This window comes from Zingiber officinale, chromosome 1A, assembly GCF_018446385.1.
Source record: "Zingiber officinale cultivar Zhangliang chromosome 1A, Zo_v1.1, whole genome shotgun sequence".
NCBI lineage: Eukaryota > Viridiplantae > Streptophyta > Magnoliopsida > Zingiberales > Zingiberaceae > Zingiber > Zingiber officinale.
This window is the reverse complement of record NC_055987.1, coordinates 73235483-73251849: the sequence shown is the minus strand read 5'-3', so window position 1 is coordinate 73251849 and position 16367 is coordinate 73235483. Positions and strand designations below refer to the sequence as shown.

The 16367-nt window shown below is 39.4% G+C and overlaps 2 protein-coding genes across 2 annotated transcripts; both read right to left on the bottom strand.

Annotated features, from left to right (window-relative positions):
* Positions 1-679: 679 nt before the first annotated feature.
* LOC121998551 lies at positions 680-1102 on the bottom strand. The gene has a single exon (XM_042553525.1). It carries the CDS (start codon positions 1100-1102, stop codon positions 680-682), a length of 423 nt encoding a protein of 140 aa, XP_042409459.1.
* A 148-nt stretch (positions 1103-1250) lies between these two features.
* Positions 1251-1835, bottom strand: LOC121998543. Its single transcript, XM_042553513.1, has one exon. It carries the CDS (start codon positions 1833-1835, stop codon positions 1251-1253), a length of 585 nt encoding a protein of 194 aa, XP_042409447.1.
* Positions 1836-16367: the final 14532 nt, after the last annotated feature.

Sequence of the window (16367 nt, the reverse complement as noted above, 5' to 3'; positions counted from 1 at the left end):
TGCTGGGGCATTAGTAAGTCCAAATGGCATAACCGGTACTCATAATGCCCGTATCGGGTTTTGAATGTTGTTTTGTGCACATCCTTCTCCGTTACCTTCATCTGATGATACCCTGATCGCAAGTCGATTTTTGAAAACACTATTTCTCCTTGTAATTGGTCAAACAGGTCATCGATCCTGGGTAATGGGTACTTGTTCTTGATTGTCACTCTATTCAGCTCCCGATAATCGATGCACAGACGCATAGTCCCATCTTTCTTACGTACGAATAACACCAGTGCTCCCATGGTGACACGCTTAGTCGAATGAAACCCTTGTCCAGCAATTCCTGCAGTTTCTCCTTCAACTCTTTTATTTCGGTAGGCGCCAATCGGTATGGTGCTTTTGACACCAGCGTAGTCCCCGGTACTAGTTCTATTCCGAACTCCACCTCCCGAGTCGGAGGTAGTCCTTTAACATCCTCTGGAAACACCTCTGGGAAGTCTCGGGCTATTTCCACTTCCTCCAAACTTGATCGTCGTGTCTCGGATTTAACCGAGATGTGGACTAAAAGACCCTCACATCCCTTGCTTGGCATTCTTCGAGCTTTACACATGGAGATCATGTGGGGAACGACCAGTTGTGAAGCTGCTTGAAAAATGAGGAGTTTTTCATTTGGTAGTTTCAACTTAACCGTTCGCTATTTGCAATCGATGACTGCCTCATGCTGAACCAGCCAGTCCATGCTAAAGATCACATCAAACTCTGTCATTTCCAACACGATGAACCTCACACCCACCATATGATTTTGCATCATCATCTGACAGTTCTTTACCATCCTGTTGCTATGCAATTCCTCCCCCAATGGTAATAAAACACTATATCCCGCAACCATTCGTTCAGGTATAATGCCTAGTTTTGTGAGGTAAGCCTCAGATATAAAGGAATGTGTAGCTCCGGAATCTATTAATGCATGGGCTGGAACATTGGCAACATAAATCATACCTGTGATAATAGCCGTGTCCAGATCCACCTGCTCTTGAGTCATCGCAAATACCCTCCCTTTGGTTGGCTCTTTGAGCAGTGGGCATTCCCTCACGAAGTGCCCTGTCTTCTTACACATGTAGCAAACATTTGTACCCGTCAAGCACTACCCAGCATGAATCTTCTCGCACTTGGGACAACGAACCCTGTTTTCGACCCTGAAACCAGTACCTTCAGCTGTTTGTGTCTTCTGAATTTTGCTGACGCGGCTGTGCCTACTTAAATGGCTACTTTCCTGGATACTGACCAGGAATTGACTTCTTCTTTCCCGGCTCCTGTTGATCCCGTCCCTTATAGCTCAATTTCTTGTTCTGCGCTTCCTTGACCATTTTATTTCTGTCTCTTTCGGACATTAGTGACTGGTCAACTGCCTCTCTGAATGTGGTGACCCGACTCAGCCTGACATCATGGCAAATAGCCGGCCTCAATCCCTCTGTGAAGTGCTTCAGTTCCTCGCCTGGTTGGCTGGTAATCATAGGTACGAAATAGCATCCTCTCTCAAACCTCCTGACGTACTCCGCCACCGTCAGATCTCCTTGACGAAGCTCCAAGAAATCCCGTGCCAGTCGTGTCTTGTGGTCAACTGTGAAATACTTCGCATAGAATGCCTCCTTAAATTCAGCCCAAGTCAAAGTAGCCAGATCTACGGTCAGTCGCGCACCCTCCCACCATACTCGAGCATCATCCCGGAGCATGAATATCGTGCACCTGACCTTGTCCGCATCTGTGAGCTGCATGAAATCAAATATTATCTCTAGAGACCGAATCCATCCTTCTGCAGCGATCGGGTCTGTCGTACCTTTAAACTCCATCGGTCCAAGCTCCCGAAACTGCTTGTAGATCGGTTGCACGCTAGGTGTAGAATGTCTGGGTGTGCTCCCCTGGTCCCTAGCCTACAATATTTGTTGAATCTGTTCCCCATGAATACCGTTCTGCTCATGTAGGAGTGTAGTAAGTCCTTCTAAGATCTGGTTGTTCTAACCACCTATCTCTCCATTGTTCCTTCTACCAGCCATAACCTGTACATCTCCAATTTAGTCTCATTCATATCCCATAATTACATATTAGTATATCAATCATAGCATGACTAAGTTATCACATTAAATACAGAACTAAAATAACGTAAATCTTACAAACTTATTGGCTGAAGTAGTCGAGTTCCTAACGAGATGGTTGACGCATGCTGTCCCTTAGGAGTGTTGCTCTGATACCAACTGAAACATCTTGTAACCAACCCTCAGATTTTTTTTTAATATTGCATCACCCACTAAACACAAACTAAGCATATACTTATAACATGATACCAAAATCCAATGTCCGATTTTATCGAAAATAAAAGCCAACATCTCTCACAAAGTATAACAAAGAAAATCCCGATCAAGAACCCTCGACATCACTAAAGCAAAATCCCTTCCCTTGAAGAACATAATCTCAGCACGACGAATTATCTAGACAATCTAAAGTTGTTAACAAACTCTAAAGAGAATGAAAAGAGAAATGAGAGAAAGAAAAGAGCGTAAATGAATGAAAGGGGAATAGATACTAGGATTTCGGTTTCTTTGTGATGTTATTCAATGTAAATGATCTACCAAATCTTATTCCTCAATTGTCTAACATTTGTAGAAGGTTGTCGGCTCTCTCTTGCAATAGACAACCGACTTAGGACTGAAATATGCACCTAAATGTGATCAATTGGATATGAATCTACGTTGTCCTTACACAGGATTGTACCTATTACTATGCTTCCCTCGGATATCAACATAGGAATTCATAACTTCTCAACCCATTAAGATACAAAGATTAAACAAATAATCTATCCTACCCTCTTGAATAATCCATTTTCCGTTTTCAAGGTTATTCCTCAAACGTCCTTACACGGGCTTGCACCTGTCACGTGGATCCCTCGAAAAATCGAGTGAAAAATAATCTCTACGAGATCTATAGACATTCAAACACTCAATCAAGCATGGTCATTAAGCCAATTCACAACATTTCACACAAGATCAAATAGATACAAACAAGACAATATCATAGAAATAGGAAATTGGCAAATCCACAAGAGTTTTACATCATCATCATATCACAAATACTTCCTATATCCTAGATCTAGAGATCTATTCCATTGCAAGATAATTACAATCAAGAGACAAGAAATAAAGCAATCTATAACTCAAAACATAAGGAGAAGAGAAGAGAAGAGAAAGCTTATCCATGTAGCACCGGTCTTCTTGGATGCAATCCTTGCTCCGGAGGTGGACGGATCGGCGAAAGATGGAAGATCTAGGGTTCCCCCAAGGGGGAGAACCCTTCCCCAAGCAATGGGGAAGAAGCCCCAAGCCAAAGACCAACCAAAAGATGTGAGAAAAGGGGAAGAAAACCCCTTTTATAGGCTTGGAACGAGCGCCACACGACCCCGTGGCACGACTGTGTGAGGCTCACACGACCTGCACCACTTCCTTCTCTGCCAACCTCACACGGCCGTGTGAGGTTGGCACGACCGTGGCCTACTCTGCCACTGCCCCTTGCATGGCCGTGTAGATCTACACGGCCTGCACTGCCTCCAGTTCTGGTACCTCCACAAGTGTACGGAAATATCGCAAGTAATATAAAAGATTATCGTATCTACAGGGACTGTTGATTAAGCACTGGTTAACTTCACACGATGAATTATCTAGACAATCTAAAGTTGTTAACAAACTCTAAAGAGAAATAGAAAAGAAAAGAGAAAGAATGAGTGTAGTGAATGGAGGAATGATAGATTCTAGGATTTTGATTTCCTTGTAATTCTAGGAAATGTAAATGATCCACCAAATCTTATTCCTCAATTGTCCATAATTTGTAGAAGGTCACCAGTTCTCTCTTGCAATAGACAACTGGCCTAGGACTGAAATCTATACCTAATGTGATCAATTAGGAATGAATCCTATGTTGTCCTTACACAAGTTTGCACCTGTCACGTGCTTCCCTCGGATAATCAACATAGAAATCATCACTCTTCAACCCATTAAGATATAAAATATGAATGCTCATGAGTTCTATCCTACCCCCTTGAATGACCTTATTTTACCTTCAAGATATTCCCTTAAACGTCCTTACACGGGCTTGTACCTGTCACGTACGTCCCTCGGAAAATCGAGTGAGGAATTACCTCTACAAGATCCACAAGATATTCAAACAATCAATCGAGCATGATTATTAAGTCCAATCACAATAATCCACACAAGATCAAATAGATACAAACGTGACAAAATCATAAAAATAGGAAATTGACAAATCCACAAGAGTTTTACATCACAATCACATCACAAATACTCCCTACATCCTAGATCTAGAGATCTACTCCATAACAAAGGAATTACAATCAAGAGACAAGAAATAAAGCAATCTACAACTCAAAATATAAGGAGAAGAGAAAGCTTATCCATGTAGCTTCGGTCTTCTTGGATGTAATCCTTGCTCCGGAGGTGGATGGATCGGCGAAGGATGGAAGATCTAGGGTTCCCCCAAGGGGGAGAACCCTTTCCCCAAGCAATGGGGAAGAGCCCCAAGCCAAAGACCAGCCAAAAATCTAAGAAAAGGGGAAGAAAACCCCTTTTATAGGCTTGGCACGGGCACCACACGGCCCCGTGGCACTGCTGTGTGAGGCTCACACGACCTGCACCACTTCCTTCTCTACCAACCTCACATGACCGTGTGAGGTTGGTACGGCCGTGGCCTGCTCTGCGACTATTCCCTTGCACGGCCGTGTAGATCTACACGGCTTGCACTGCCTCCAGTTCTGGTACCCTTACACGGCTGTGTCTGGGACATGGCCATATTCTTCTCCTTCTCTGTCAAAGTTACACGACCGTGTGGATTCACACGACCATGCCATTCTTCTCATCTGGAAACCTTACACGGCCGTGTGGCTCACATGGCCATGGGCCATGTGCCTCACACGGCCGTGTGCAGGTCACACCCCCTTGCATGGCCCTTGCACACCCCCTTGCATGACCCTTGTCATAGCTCTAAATTGCAATGCTTCATTTCAATGTCTTTTACACTATCAAGATGGGGTTTTCTCTGGTTAAAGTCTTCATCAAAGTTGTAGATTATGAAGTTATCTACAAATTGGTATAAAGAACAGCCCAAAACTCCAACCGAGGATAAAGTTATGGCCATTTTACTTTTAGTCTGCTGTGTAGGAAATCTCACACGGCCTTCACACTAGTTCGGATCCTCTGTCCTGAACTACCTCTGTCCCCATGTCCCACTGCCGATCGGACGGTCCAGATTGCATCTCAAGGATGCATTGCATATCACAAGAATATTGCACACATCTTAAAGATGTCATGATGTCTTAAGATGCAATCTGGACCGTCCGATCGGCAGTGGGACATGGGGATAGAGGTAGTTCGGGACAGAGGATCCGAACTGCCTTCACACGGCCCCAACATGACCCCTACACAGCCTTGACATGCCCATGTGGTCTCCACACGGCCAGAACTTAGAAGAACTTAGTTTTTGCATGCCCGTGACACTCTGGAAGCTCTAGACTTCATTTAAGCTCCGTTTTTGCTCCAAATCATGTCCTATCAATCAAAACAAGCAAAGAGTAGATCTCCGAACAAAATATAATGGAAATATCACATTACAATGAAATAGGGTGCAATAAACATAGATTATGCTAATGAAATACAAGTAGATGTGCGTCAAAGCATGCATAAAAGTGTATATAATCTACGCACATCACACCCCCAGACTTAAACCTTTGCTTGTCTTCAAGCAAAACCCGCAATCTAGATTCGTGTGGTTAGATAGTGCATCATAATATCTAGCAAGTCAAACTAATCCTATAAAATGATTTCATTGGTGAGCAAGATACAAAAGTAGTTTGAGTATGACCTAAATAGTAGTCCTCCGTGTAACACCCACTAAACTTTTAAGATAAATAAGAGAATGATAAATTTTGCCTTAGAAAAATAATAAGAAGTGAGTTGAAGCAAAAAGAAATAAAATGAAATAAAAAGAAGAGGAGGTCAAGGATTGAACCTTGAACCTCTTATATTATAATTTATAGAATTAATTAGTAGAAACCAATTGGGATAGAGAGAAGATATTGATAGCAAGGAAAGGGAATGCATGATAAAGATAGGAGTAAAGATCTAAGAAGAGAAAGCAAGAAAAGAGCAAGAGAAAGGCAATTTGCCTTCCTCCCTTTCTCTCTCTTTTCCCTCTCTTGCCGTGACATTAAATGGAGAATGAAGGGGATTCATTCCCCCTTGTTCTCATCATAAATGATGAGAATAAATTAGAAAATAAAATAAATAAAAGAAAATAGAAAATGGGTTAAAGGAGAAGGAAAGCAAAAACCAATTTTGCTACCTCTTCCCCCTTAATATAAAAAAAATGATGTAAAGGGAAAATTCTATTTTTCTCTCATTTTCCCTCATCCTCCCTCTCCCTCACCGAACCCTCAGTCCCCTCTCCTCCATCTTCGGCCCAAGCCAAGGTTTTCTCCTAAGAAAGCCTAAGATACAAGGAGGACTTAGCAAGGGAATCAAGGGAAGGGAACTAGAAGAAGAGGCTACTTCTTCCATCACCACACCTTAGATCCACAAGCGAAAAGGAAGTAAGCTTCCCCTCACCTGTGGTACAAGGCGTTTTATGTGCTTTTCGGATTTTATGAGGATTAGAAAACCTAGAATAGAATTTAAGAAAACTCCGGCCAAAGAAGAGTTTTCAAATCTAGGAAGGTTTAAACAAGTCCTCATTTCATGATATTTTTCTATGCTATGTAGGAAGGTTTTCCTTCATGTTTTTATACCTATACGATGCTTGGTCAGAGGAGTACCTAACCCTAGAATTTCGGCCAAAAATATTTTAAAGAGGTTAGGGAAATCATTGTTTAACCAAACTAGTACAAGATTCCCTCCATGAATTACTAAGGGTCTTTTGTTGGTTTTTCTTGCTTAAAAGTTACTTGGAACCAAAAGAAATCCACTCATATGTTTCGGCCAAGAAAAGAGCTTAGGGTTAGGAAGACCTTTAAATTTAAGTAACCATGTTTATATGATAGAATAGAGAGTTCTCTTAAAGAATTGCATGTTGAATATTGCTAGAAATTCATGAACTCTTCATTAAGATTTTCGGCCATGATAAGATGGATAGCTTAGAAAAGCTTAAAATTTTTTTTAACATGCTCAAGACCTCTGTGATATTAAGATATGAAAGTTGTTTAATGCTCTCATGCTTAATTAGGGTATAGAGAATTTAGTTACATGATATATGACATATAAGATCACAAGGGTCCTAGCTTGTTTATGAACCAAATTTGTATATGATGTTCTTAGTAATTTTTGCCATGAAACTTACTTATATTTTCCATGCTTTAGGCCACTTAAAACCTAGTTTAGAGATTGGTAGGTTTCAGCCATGAGGAAAGATAAAAGAAAAAGGAAAGAAACCTAGGAAGCCTAAGACACAATTCACATGTATGTTTATTATGCTTGTCTTTATACATGCTATGAAACTTGTATGACTTCCTATGCTTTTAGGCTATTTGAAGCAAATTTAAACACTGATGAGTCTCGGCCAAGTAGGGTTTAAATGACCTAGAGGCCTTATAATTGAAACCAATTGTGTTAAAAATGCATCTTATGGAAATATGATAATATGTTGATTGAGTCACATGCTTGTATAATTTTTCCATGACCTAAATGGACCATTGTATGTTTCGGCCATGAAGGGATAGATGCCCTAGAAACCCTAGAACAAAAATTAAATATGCTCATGTCACTCTACATGAAATATGATAAGTAGAAAGCCAAAGTTCTCATGCTATATGTTGTTTAATGACCTAAAATGAGGCTAGGGTAAGTTTCGGCCATACCCATTGTATGATGCCTTATTATGAATTTATACATGATGTTAGTTCAAGTTCACATGCTTGTATGCTTTCTTTTAGCCCTAATGAATACTTGTTAAATTTCGGCCATGACATATGTTAAGGGCTTGAAGAACTTAGGAACTAGCTCAAATATGCTTACTATGTTACTTGGAAAAAATGCTATAAATATGGTTTAAGGTTTCCATGCTTTCATGACATTTGGGACCTTGTTTCACACCTGATAGGGTTCGGCCACATGAAGTTTAGGGACTTGGAGAACTTAGAAACCAAGTTAATCATGCTTATAATGCTTCCTATGAAATTGATGTGATGATAATTTAGGTTCCACATGCTTGGAGGTTGTTTTACCTAAATTGAGATCTAAGGGGTTCGGCCATGATAAGAACCCAAGGGATTAGGAAGCTTAGAACCCAAGCTAACTATGTTACCATGTTTCTTATGATAGTATAATCACATGATACACCCTTATGCTTAAACATGTATGCTTGTGATTTATACTTTCCATGATATGATATGTGCTTAGAAATATGCATGCTTTGATGATATGCTATGTGCTTAAAATATGCATGCTTTCATGATATGCTATGTGGATAGAAATATGCATGCTTTGATGATATGCTATGTGCTTAAAATATGCATGCTTTCATGATATGCTATGTGGATAGAAATATGCATGCTTTGATGATATGCTATGTGCTTAAAATATGCATGCTTTCATGATATGCTAGGTGGATAGAAATATGCATGCTTGGATGATATGCTATGTGCTTAAAATATGCATGCTTTCATGATATGTTATGTGGATAGAAATATGCATGCTTTGATGATATGCTATGTGCCTAAAATATGCATGCTCTCATGATATGCTATGTGGTGAAAATATGCATGCTTTTATGACATGATGTATGCCTAAGTGATGCATACTTCTTATGACATGCTGTATGCCTAAGTGATGCATACTTTTTATGACATGATGTATGCCTAAGTGATGCATACTTTTTATGACATGATGTATGCCTAAGTGATGCATACTATTTATGATATGATGTATGCCTAAGTGATGCATACTTTTATGACATAACGTATGCCTAAGTGATGCATACTTCTATGATATGCTATGTGACTAAACGATGCATTTTTATACATGCTACTTTACTTTGTAAGGCTTGTACCAAGGGTGGGCTCCTAATCAGCCCCTAGGCCTTTGGTTGTGTGATCCAGGCTAGTAAAAACAAAGGGATGGGCTCCTTAGTACGCCCCTAGGTCTATGGCTGTGTGATCCGGACCTGGTTCCTAGTATGATTCAAGACTTGCTACCTTGGATATACTTAGGAAGCGCGCATATCTACATGATTTATCTATGTGTGGTACAAGCCGGGGCCCTGATTATGTTGATATTATGTTCAAGTATATATGTAAGAAGAAATGGTTTTAAAGATCATGAGACATACACATGTTTTTTGGATACATGTTTTCAAAATCTTATTGCATATACCTTATTATCATGTTGTGATGATGCTATGATTTATGATATGCCATGATTAGATACGATTATGTTATGTTTCATGCTATGCTTTAAGAGCTTGATATGCCATGCCACCTTATGATGATACTATGATATGCCATGATTATATATGATTATGTTATGTTTCATGCTATGCTTTAAGAGATGATATGCCATGACTAGTTATGATTTTGTTATATTGCATGATATGCTTAAAGAGTATGATATGTTATGCCATGACTAGTTGAGATCATGTTATGTTGAGACATTCTTTGATCATGTGATGATTTTCGGTTTTAGGGAGTAGGAAAGGAACTTACTGAGCCATGAGTGCTCATAGCTTACTTTCCTTGTACCACAGATAAAGGAAAAAGCTGGATGAGCTAAAGGAGCAGCAGGAGAGGTAAGGAGATGTGTGTGGCAGTGGCTAGGAAACCAAATAAGAACCTGCTTTAAAAACTTTTAAAGAACTATGCTTTGGTATCATGAATTGTAGTACCGTATGTGTGACTTGATGTTATGTTTCTACTAATTTTGATATCATGTTATTGATGCCATGATAGTGTAGTTCAGATTTGATGAAAAGAAAAACAAAAGAAAAGTTTTTATTAAATTAAGAAAATTATTTTAAGTCTTCCGCTGTTTTAAAAAGAAAAATTTGTACATGGAGTATCGTAGTCCCGTCCCTTAGAGTTCGCAGGGAGGGCGGGCGTTACAGGTTGGTATCAGAGCCAAAGTTTTTGCCAGCTCACTACACACACATCAAGCCTCCGACCTGCGACTCCAAGTAAGAATGTTTATGCTTAATTTTATATGCTCATGCTTATTTTCTTGTGTTATATTATTTGCTTGATTTATTCTTTGAATTTCTTATATTGCTTACGCTTAAATTTCTTGTTATATACTTATGCTTTATTTGCTTTATTGCTTGTGTCACATTATTTGCTTGCTATTTATTTCTTTGCTTTATTATATTGCTTATGCTTTATTTATGATGCATGGTTGCTACCTTATTCTTTATTTTTAATCTTAGTCTTAGACTAGGATTGCATCTTGGTAGGTTAGGAATAATACCAGAACAATCTCACAAATGGATAGAAACAAACAAAACAGTACGTTAGATTGGCTAAAAAAAAAAACGATAACCACTTACACTAGTCTATTTGTCATTATTTAGATCAACATGGTTAGGACACGCAATGCCCGAACCGAGGGGACAGTGACTCCACCAGACCTGACACAGGTAGTCGCAGATCTCCAGCATCAGATCACAGAACAACAGCAGCTGATCACTACCTTAATGGGTCAGCAAGGCAACCCGGTTACCCCACCGGCAAATCAGAATACACTACCGATTATACCTACAGCCGCACCAGTACCCCCGGCAGCCCCTATTCCGATGGTCCGACAAGAGGCCTATCTGATTCAGTGGCAAAGGCTTAAGCCGGAAGCATTCTCGGGAAACTGCGAACCATAGGATGCACAAGCCTGACTTAAGACCGTGGAGAGCATAATGGAACTACTGGACTGGCCTGAACACGAGAAGGTCAAATGCGCGTCGTTCTGCCTTACCGGAGATGCCCGGATGCGGTGGGACCGAGTAAAAGCGAAAAGACAAATAAACCAGATGCAGTGGACGGATTTTGAAACAGAGTTCTTAGAAGAATTCTTCCATATGCAAGTGACCAACAAGCACTATGACGAGTTCACTGAGTTCCGGCAAGGTGATCTGTCAGTTAACGAAGCCGTCAAGAAGTTCAACCCCCTAGCACGTCTGTGCCCAGAACTGATCAGTACTGAGAAAGAAAGGGTCCGGTTAATGTTAAAGATGCTCCGACCCGAGATCGCTCTGAACGTAGCCGACGGAGTTAATAGACCGCAGACTGCAGAGGAGCTAGTCAGCAGTGCCCTGATTACCGAGCACTACCAGAAAGCAATGAACAAGGGCAAGAACCAAGCACTGACCGGAGGATAAAAATCGCACAATACCAGAACCGACTGGAAATGAAACTCAGGTGGAAAGTGGAAACAGTGGAACAACACAAAAGGTGGTCCGGCCAATAAGCAAACCAAGTACCCTCAGTGTGCCACATGTGGAAAGATGCATTCGGGAGTATGTCTCCTAAGTACCAGTGTAACACCCACTAAGCTTTTAAGAATAAATATGAGAATGATGAATTTGCCTTAGAAAAATAATAAGAAGTGAGTTGAAGTAAAAAAGAAATAAAATGAAATAAAAAGAAGTGATGGTCAAGGATTGAACTTTGAACCTCTTATATTATAATTCATAGAATTAATTAGTAGAAACCAATTGGGATAGAGAGAAGATATTGATAGCAAAGGAGGGAAACTCATGATAAAGGTGAGAATAAAGATAGCCAAAAGAAAACAAGAAAAGAGCAAGAGAAAGGCAACTTGCCTTCCTCCCTTTCTCTCCCTCTTCCTCTTTGATCTTGCCGAAATTTTAAAGAGGAGTTAAGGGGATTCATTCCCCCTTATTTTATCATGAATGGTGAGAATAAATGGAAAATAAGATAAATAAAATAAAAATAGAGAAAAAGGCTAAGGGAGAAGGAAAGCAAAAATCAAGTTTGCTACCTCTTCCCCCTTAACATAAAAGGGAGCAAGAAAAGAGAAAATTATTTTTCTCTCATTTTCTTTCACTCATCCTCTCCCTCACCGAGAACACCACAGTTCCCTCTCCTCCATCTTCGGCCCCAAAGCCAAGTTTGTCCCTAAGAAAGCCTAAGATACAAGGAGGACTTAGCAAAGGAATCAAGGGAAAGGAACTAGAAGAAGAGACTATTTCTTCTTCACCATACCTTAGATCCACAAGCGAAAAGGATGTAAGCTTCCCCTCACCTGTGGTACAAGGCGTTTTATGTACTTTTTGGATTTTATGAGGATTTTAAAACCTAGAAACAAGTTTGAGAAAATTCGGCCAAGAAGAGCTTTCAAAATCTAATGATGTTTAACTAGTCTTCACTATATGATAGATTTTTCTATGCTATGTAGAGGGGTTCTTCTTCATGATTTTATACCTATATGATGCTTGATCAGAGGAGTACTGAACCCTAGAATTTCGGCCAAAAATATTCTTAAGAGGCTAGGGAAATTTATTGTTTTACCCAACTAGTACAAGGTTCTCCCTATGAAATATTAAGGATTATGTATTGGTTTTTCTTCCTTAGAAGATATTTGAAACTAAAAGAAAACTCACTCATATGTTTCGGCCAAGGAAGGGTTTAGGATTAGGAAGACCTTTAAATTTAAATAACCATGCTCATGCTATAGAATACAAAGATCTTAAAGGATTTGTATGCTTGAATATTGCTAGAATTTCATGAACTCCTTCTTAGGGTTTTTCGGCCATGATGAGATGGATAGCTTAGAAAGCTTAAACAAAATTTTAAAATGATCAAGACCTCTGTGCTGTTTAGATATGAAAGTTGTTTTATGCCCTCATGCTTAATTAGGGTGTAGAAAAATTAGTAGCATAACATATATCATGTATGACCACAAGGGGTCCTAGTTTACTCATGAACCAATTTGTATATATGTTTCGTAGTAACTTTTGCCATGAAACTTACTTAGATTTTTCATGCTTTAGGCCACTTAAAAACCTAGCTAAAGAATGGTAGGTTTCGGCCATGGGAAAAAAAAATAAAAGAAAAAGAGAAAAAGAAACCTAGAAAGCCTAAGACATAATTCATATGTATATTCATTAGGCTTGTCTTTACACATGCTATGAAACTCGTATGACTTCACATGTTTTTATGTTATTGAAGCAAGTTTAAGCACTGATGAGTTTCGGCCAAGTAGGGTTTAAATGACCTAGAGGCCTTAGAATTTAAACCAAAGGTGTTAAAATGCTTCTTATGAAAATATGATAACCTATTGATTGTGTCACATGCTTGTATAATTTTTCCATGATCTAAAAGGACTATTGTAAGTCTCGGCCATGGAGGGTTAGACACCCTAGGGACCCTAGGACTTAAATTAAATATGCTCATGTCACCCTACATGAAATGTGATAAGTAGAAAGCCAAGGTTCAATTGCTATATGTTGTTTTATGACCTAAAATGATGCTAGGGTATGTTTCGGCCATAACTATTGTATGATGCTTTGTATGAATTTATACATAATGTTAGTCCAAGTTCACATGCTTGTATGCTTGTTTGTAGCCCTAATGAGAACTTGTTAAATTTCGGCCATGATATATGTTAAGGGCTTAAAGAACTTAGGAACTAATTCAAATATGTCAAATGTGTTTACCTTATTTCTTGGTAAAAATGTTATAAATATGATTTCAAGTTGTCTATGTTTTTATGTCATATGGAACCTTGTTTCACACCTTAAGGTTTCGGCCACATGAAATTAGGGACTTGAAGAACTTAGAAACTAAGTTAATCATGTTTATAATGCTTCCTATGAAAATGTTATGATGATAATTTAGGTACCACATGCTTGGATGTTGTGTTTAGCCTAAATTGAGCTCTAAAGGGGTTTCGGCCACAAGGGTTTAGGAAGCTTAGAACCAAGATAAATATGATACCATGTTTCCTATGATAGGATAATCACAAGATACACCCTTATGCTTAATATGTATGCTTGTGATTTATGACTGATGATATGATATGCATGCTTTTATGATATGATATGCTTTGTGCTTAAAATATGCATGATTTTATGATAAGCTATGTGGATAAAATATGCATGCTTGATGATATGCTTTATGCTTAAGATATGCATGTTTTTATGATCTATGCCTAAGTGATGCATATTGTTATGACATGATGTATGCCTAAGTGATGCATACCTTTATGATATGATGTATGCCAAAGTGATGCGTACCTTTATAACATGATGTATGCCTAAGTGATGCATACCTTTATGATATGATGTATGCCTAAGTGATGCATACTTTTATGACATGATGTATGCCTAAGTGATGCATACTTTTATGATGTGTGCCTAAGTGATGCATGCTTTTATGATACATGATATGTATGACATGTACTTTACTTTATGTGTGAGTGGCTTGTACCAAGGGTGGGCTCCATAAGCGCCCCGGGGACTAAGGACCTCGTTAGGGATGGGCTCCTAAGTGCCCCTAGGACTAAGGGCCTAGTATGTTTGCCTCGTAGGGTTCAAGACTTGCTACCTTGGACCTACAAGGTTGCGCGCAATATGTAAGTGGTACATAGCCGGGATCCCCCTTATGTTGAGATTATTTTCAAGTATATATACATATAAAAGAGAATGGTTTTAAAGATCATGAGACATACACATGTTTTTCGGATACATGTTTTCCAAAATCATATTGCATACACCTTTTGATTATGCTATGTTTCATGCTATGCTCTTGATTATGATATGCCATGATAAGGTATGTTTATGTTATGTTCATGCTATACCTTATAGACATGTTTCGGCCATGGATATGTTGATGCTTGATATATATAGATTTCGGCCATGGATTTGATGATGCCTTGATGTACATATTCGGCCATAGTTATGATGCTTTGATATACATGTTTCGGCCATGCTTTGATATACCATGATACTTGTTTGTTATGCTATGTCTAGCTATGTTTTATGCAATGCACTATGTATATGTTTCGGCCATGATGATGTTTGATATGCCATGACTAGTTGTGATTATATTATGATGCATGATAAGCTTGAATAGAATGCTATGTTATGTCATGATTAGCTAAGATTATGACTTGTTGATACATTCTTGATTATGTGCTGATTGTTGGCTTTAGTGAGTAGGAAAGGAACTTACTGAGCCATGAGTGCTCATAGCTTACTTTCCTTGTACCACAGATAAAGGAAAAAGCTGGATGAGTTAAAGGAGCAGCAGGAGGGGCAACAAAGATGTGTGTGGCGGTGGCTAGGCAACTAATTAAGAACCTGCTTTAAAACCCTTAAGAACTATGCTTTGGTTTTGTGAAATGTAATACAATATGAGTGACTTGATACTAAGTTTTTATTTATTTCGTATCATGTTATGAAACCATGTTAGTGTAGTTCGGTTTTAATTAAGTTAAGAAAAATAAATTTTAAGTCTTCCGCTGTAGTACGTACGTAGAGTATCGTAGCCCCGTCCCTTAGGGTTAGCAGGGAGGGCGGGCGTTACAACCAGAAAGTGCTACAACTGCGGAAAGGAAGGTCATTTGGCAAGAAATTGCCCTACTCAGTCTCAGGCACTACCTCTGCAGAACAACCAGAATATGAGTACCCTTGCACAGCTGCGCCAGATGCATACTGCCATAGAAGGGACTTCAATCAGCCATGGAAGATTGGAGGCCCCTCCCACTATGACGAACGCCAGAGTCTACTCTCTTACCAAGGAAGACGTGGCGAATGCCTCTACTGTTGTCACAGGTCAGCTACTTATTTACAATCAGTATGCTGTAGTATTATTTGATACCGGGGCAACACACTCGTTCGTCTCAACACCTTTTATGAAGAAGCTAGATATACCACTCCGAACTCTAGAGGACACATTCTTAACAACCTTACCATCCGGGGAGATTATGCCATCGGACCATATGCTGCAAGCAGTACTCATTCGGATCGCAAACCGAGAACTCTTCTACAATCTGATAGTACTTGATATGCAGGATTATGACATAATATTGGGCATGGATTTCCTTAGCAAATACGGCGCTTCAATCGAGTGCCGCAAAAGGAAAGTGATTTTCCGACCCGAAAATGAACCAGAGTTTGAGTTTTACGGGGAACCGAAAGGAATGGAGAAGTTATTGTCATCTATTAAAGCACAAAGGATGTTAGATAAAGGATGTATGGAGTTTCTAGCGCACGTGGTTGATACCAATCAAGTCAAAGACCCGAAGCTAGAAGATGTCAGGGTAGTATGCAACTATCCAAAAGTATTTCCTGATAAACTACCAGGATTGGCTCTTGACAGAGAAATAGAA

Coding starts and splice junctions, on each gene's coding strand:
- LOC121998551 (XM_042553525.1), bottom strand. CDS start 1,102: ATGTGTAAGAAGACAGGGCACTTCGTGAGGGAATGCCCACTGCTCAAA.
- LOC121998543 (XM_042553513.1), bottom strand. CDS start 1,835: ATGGAGTTTAAAGGTACGACAGACCCGATCGCTGCAGAAGGATGGATT.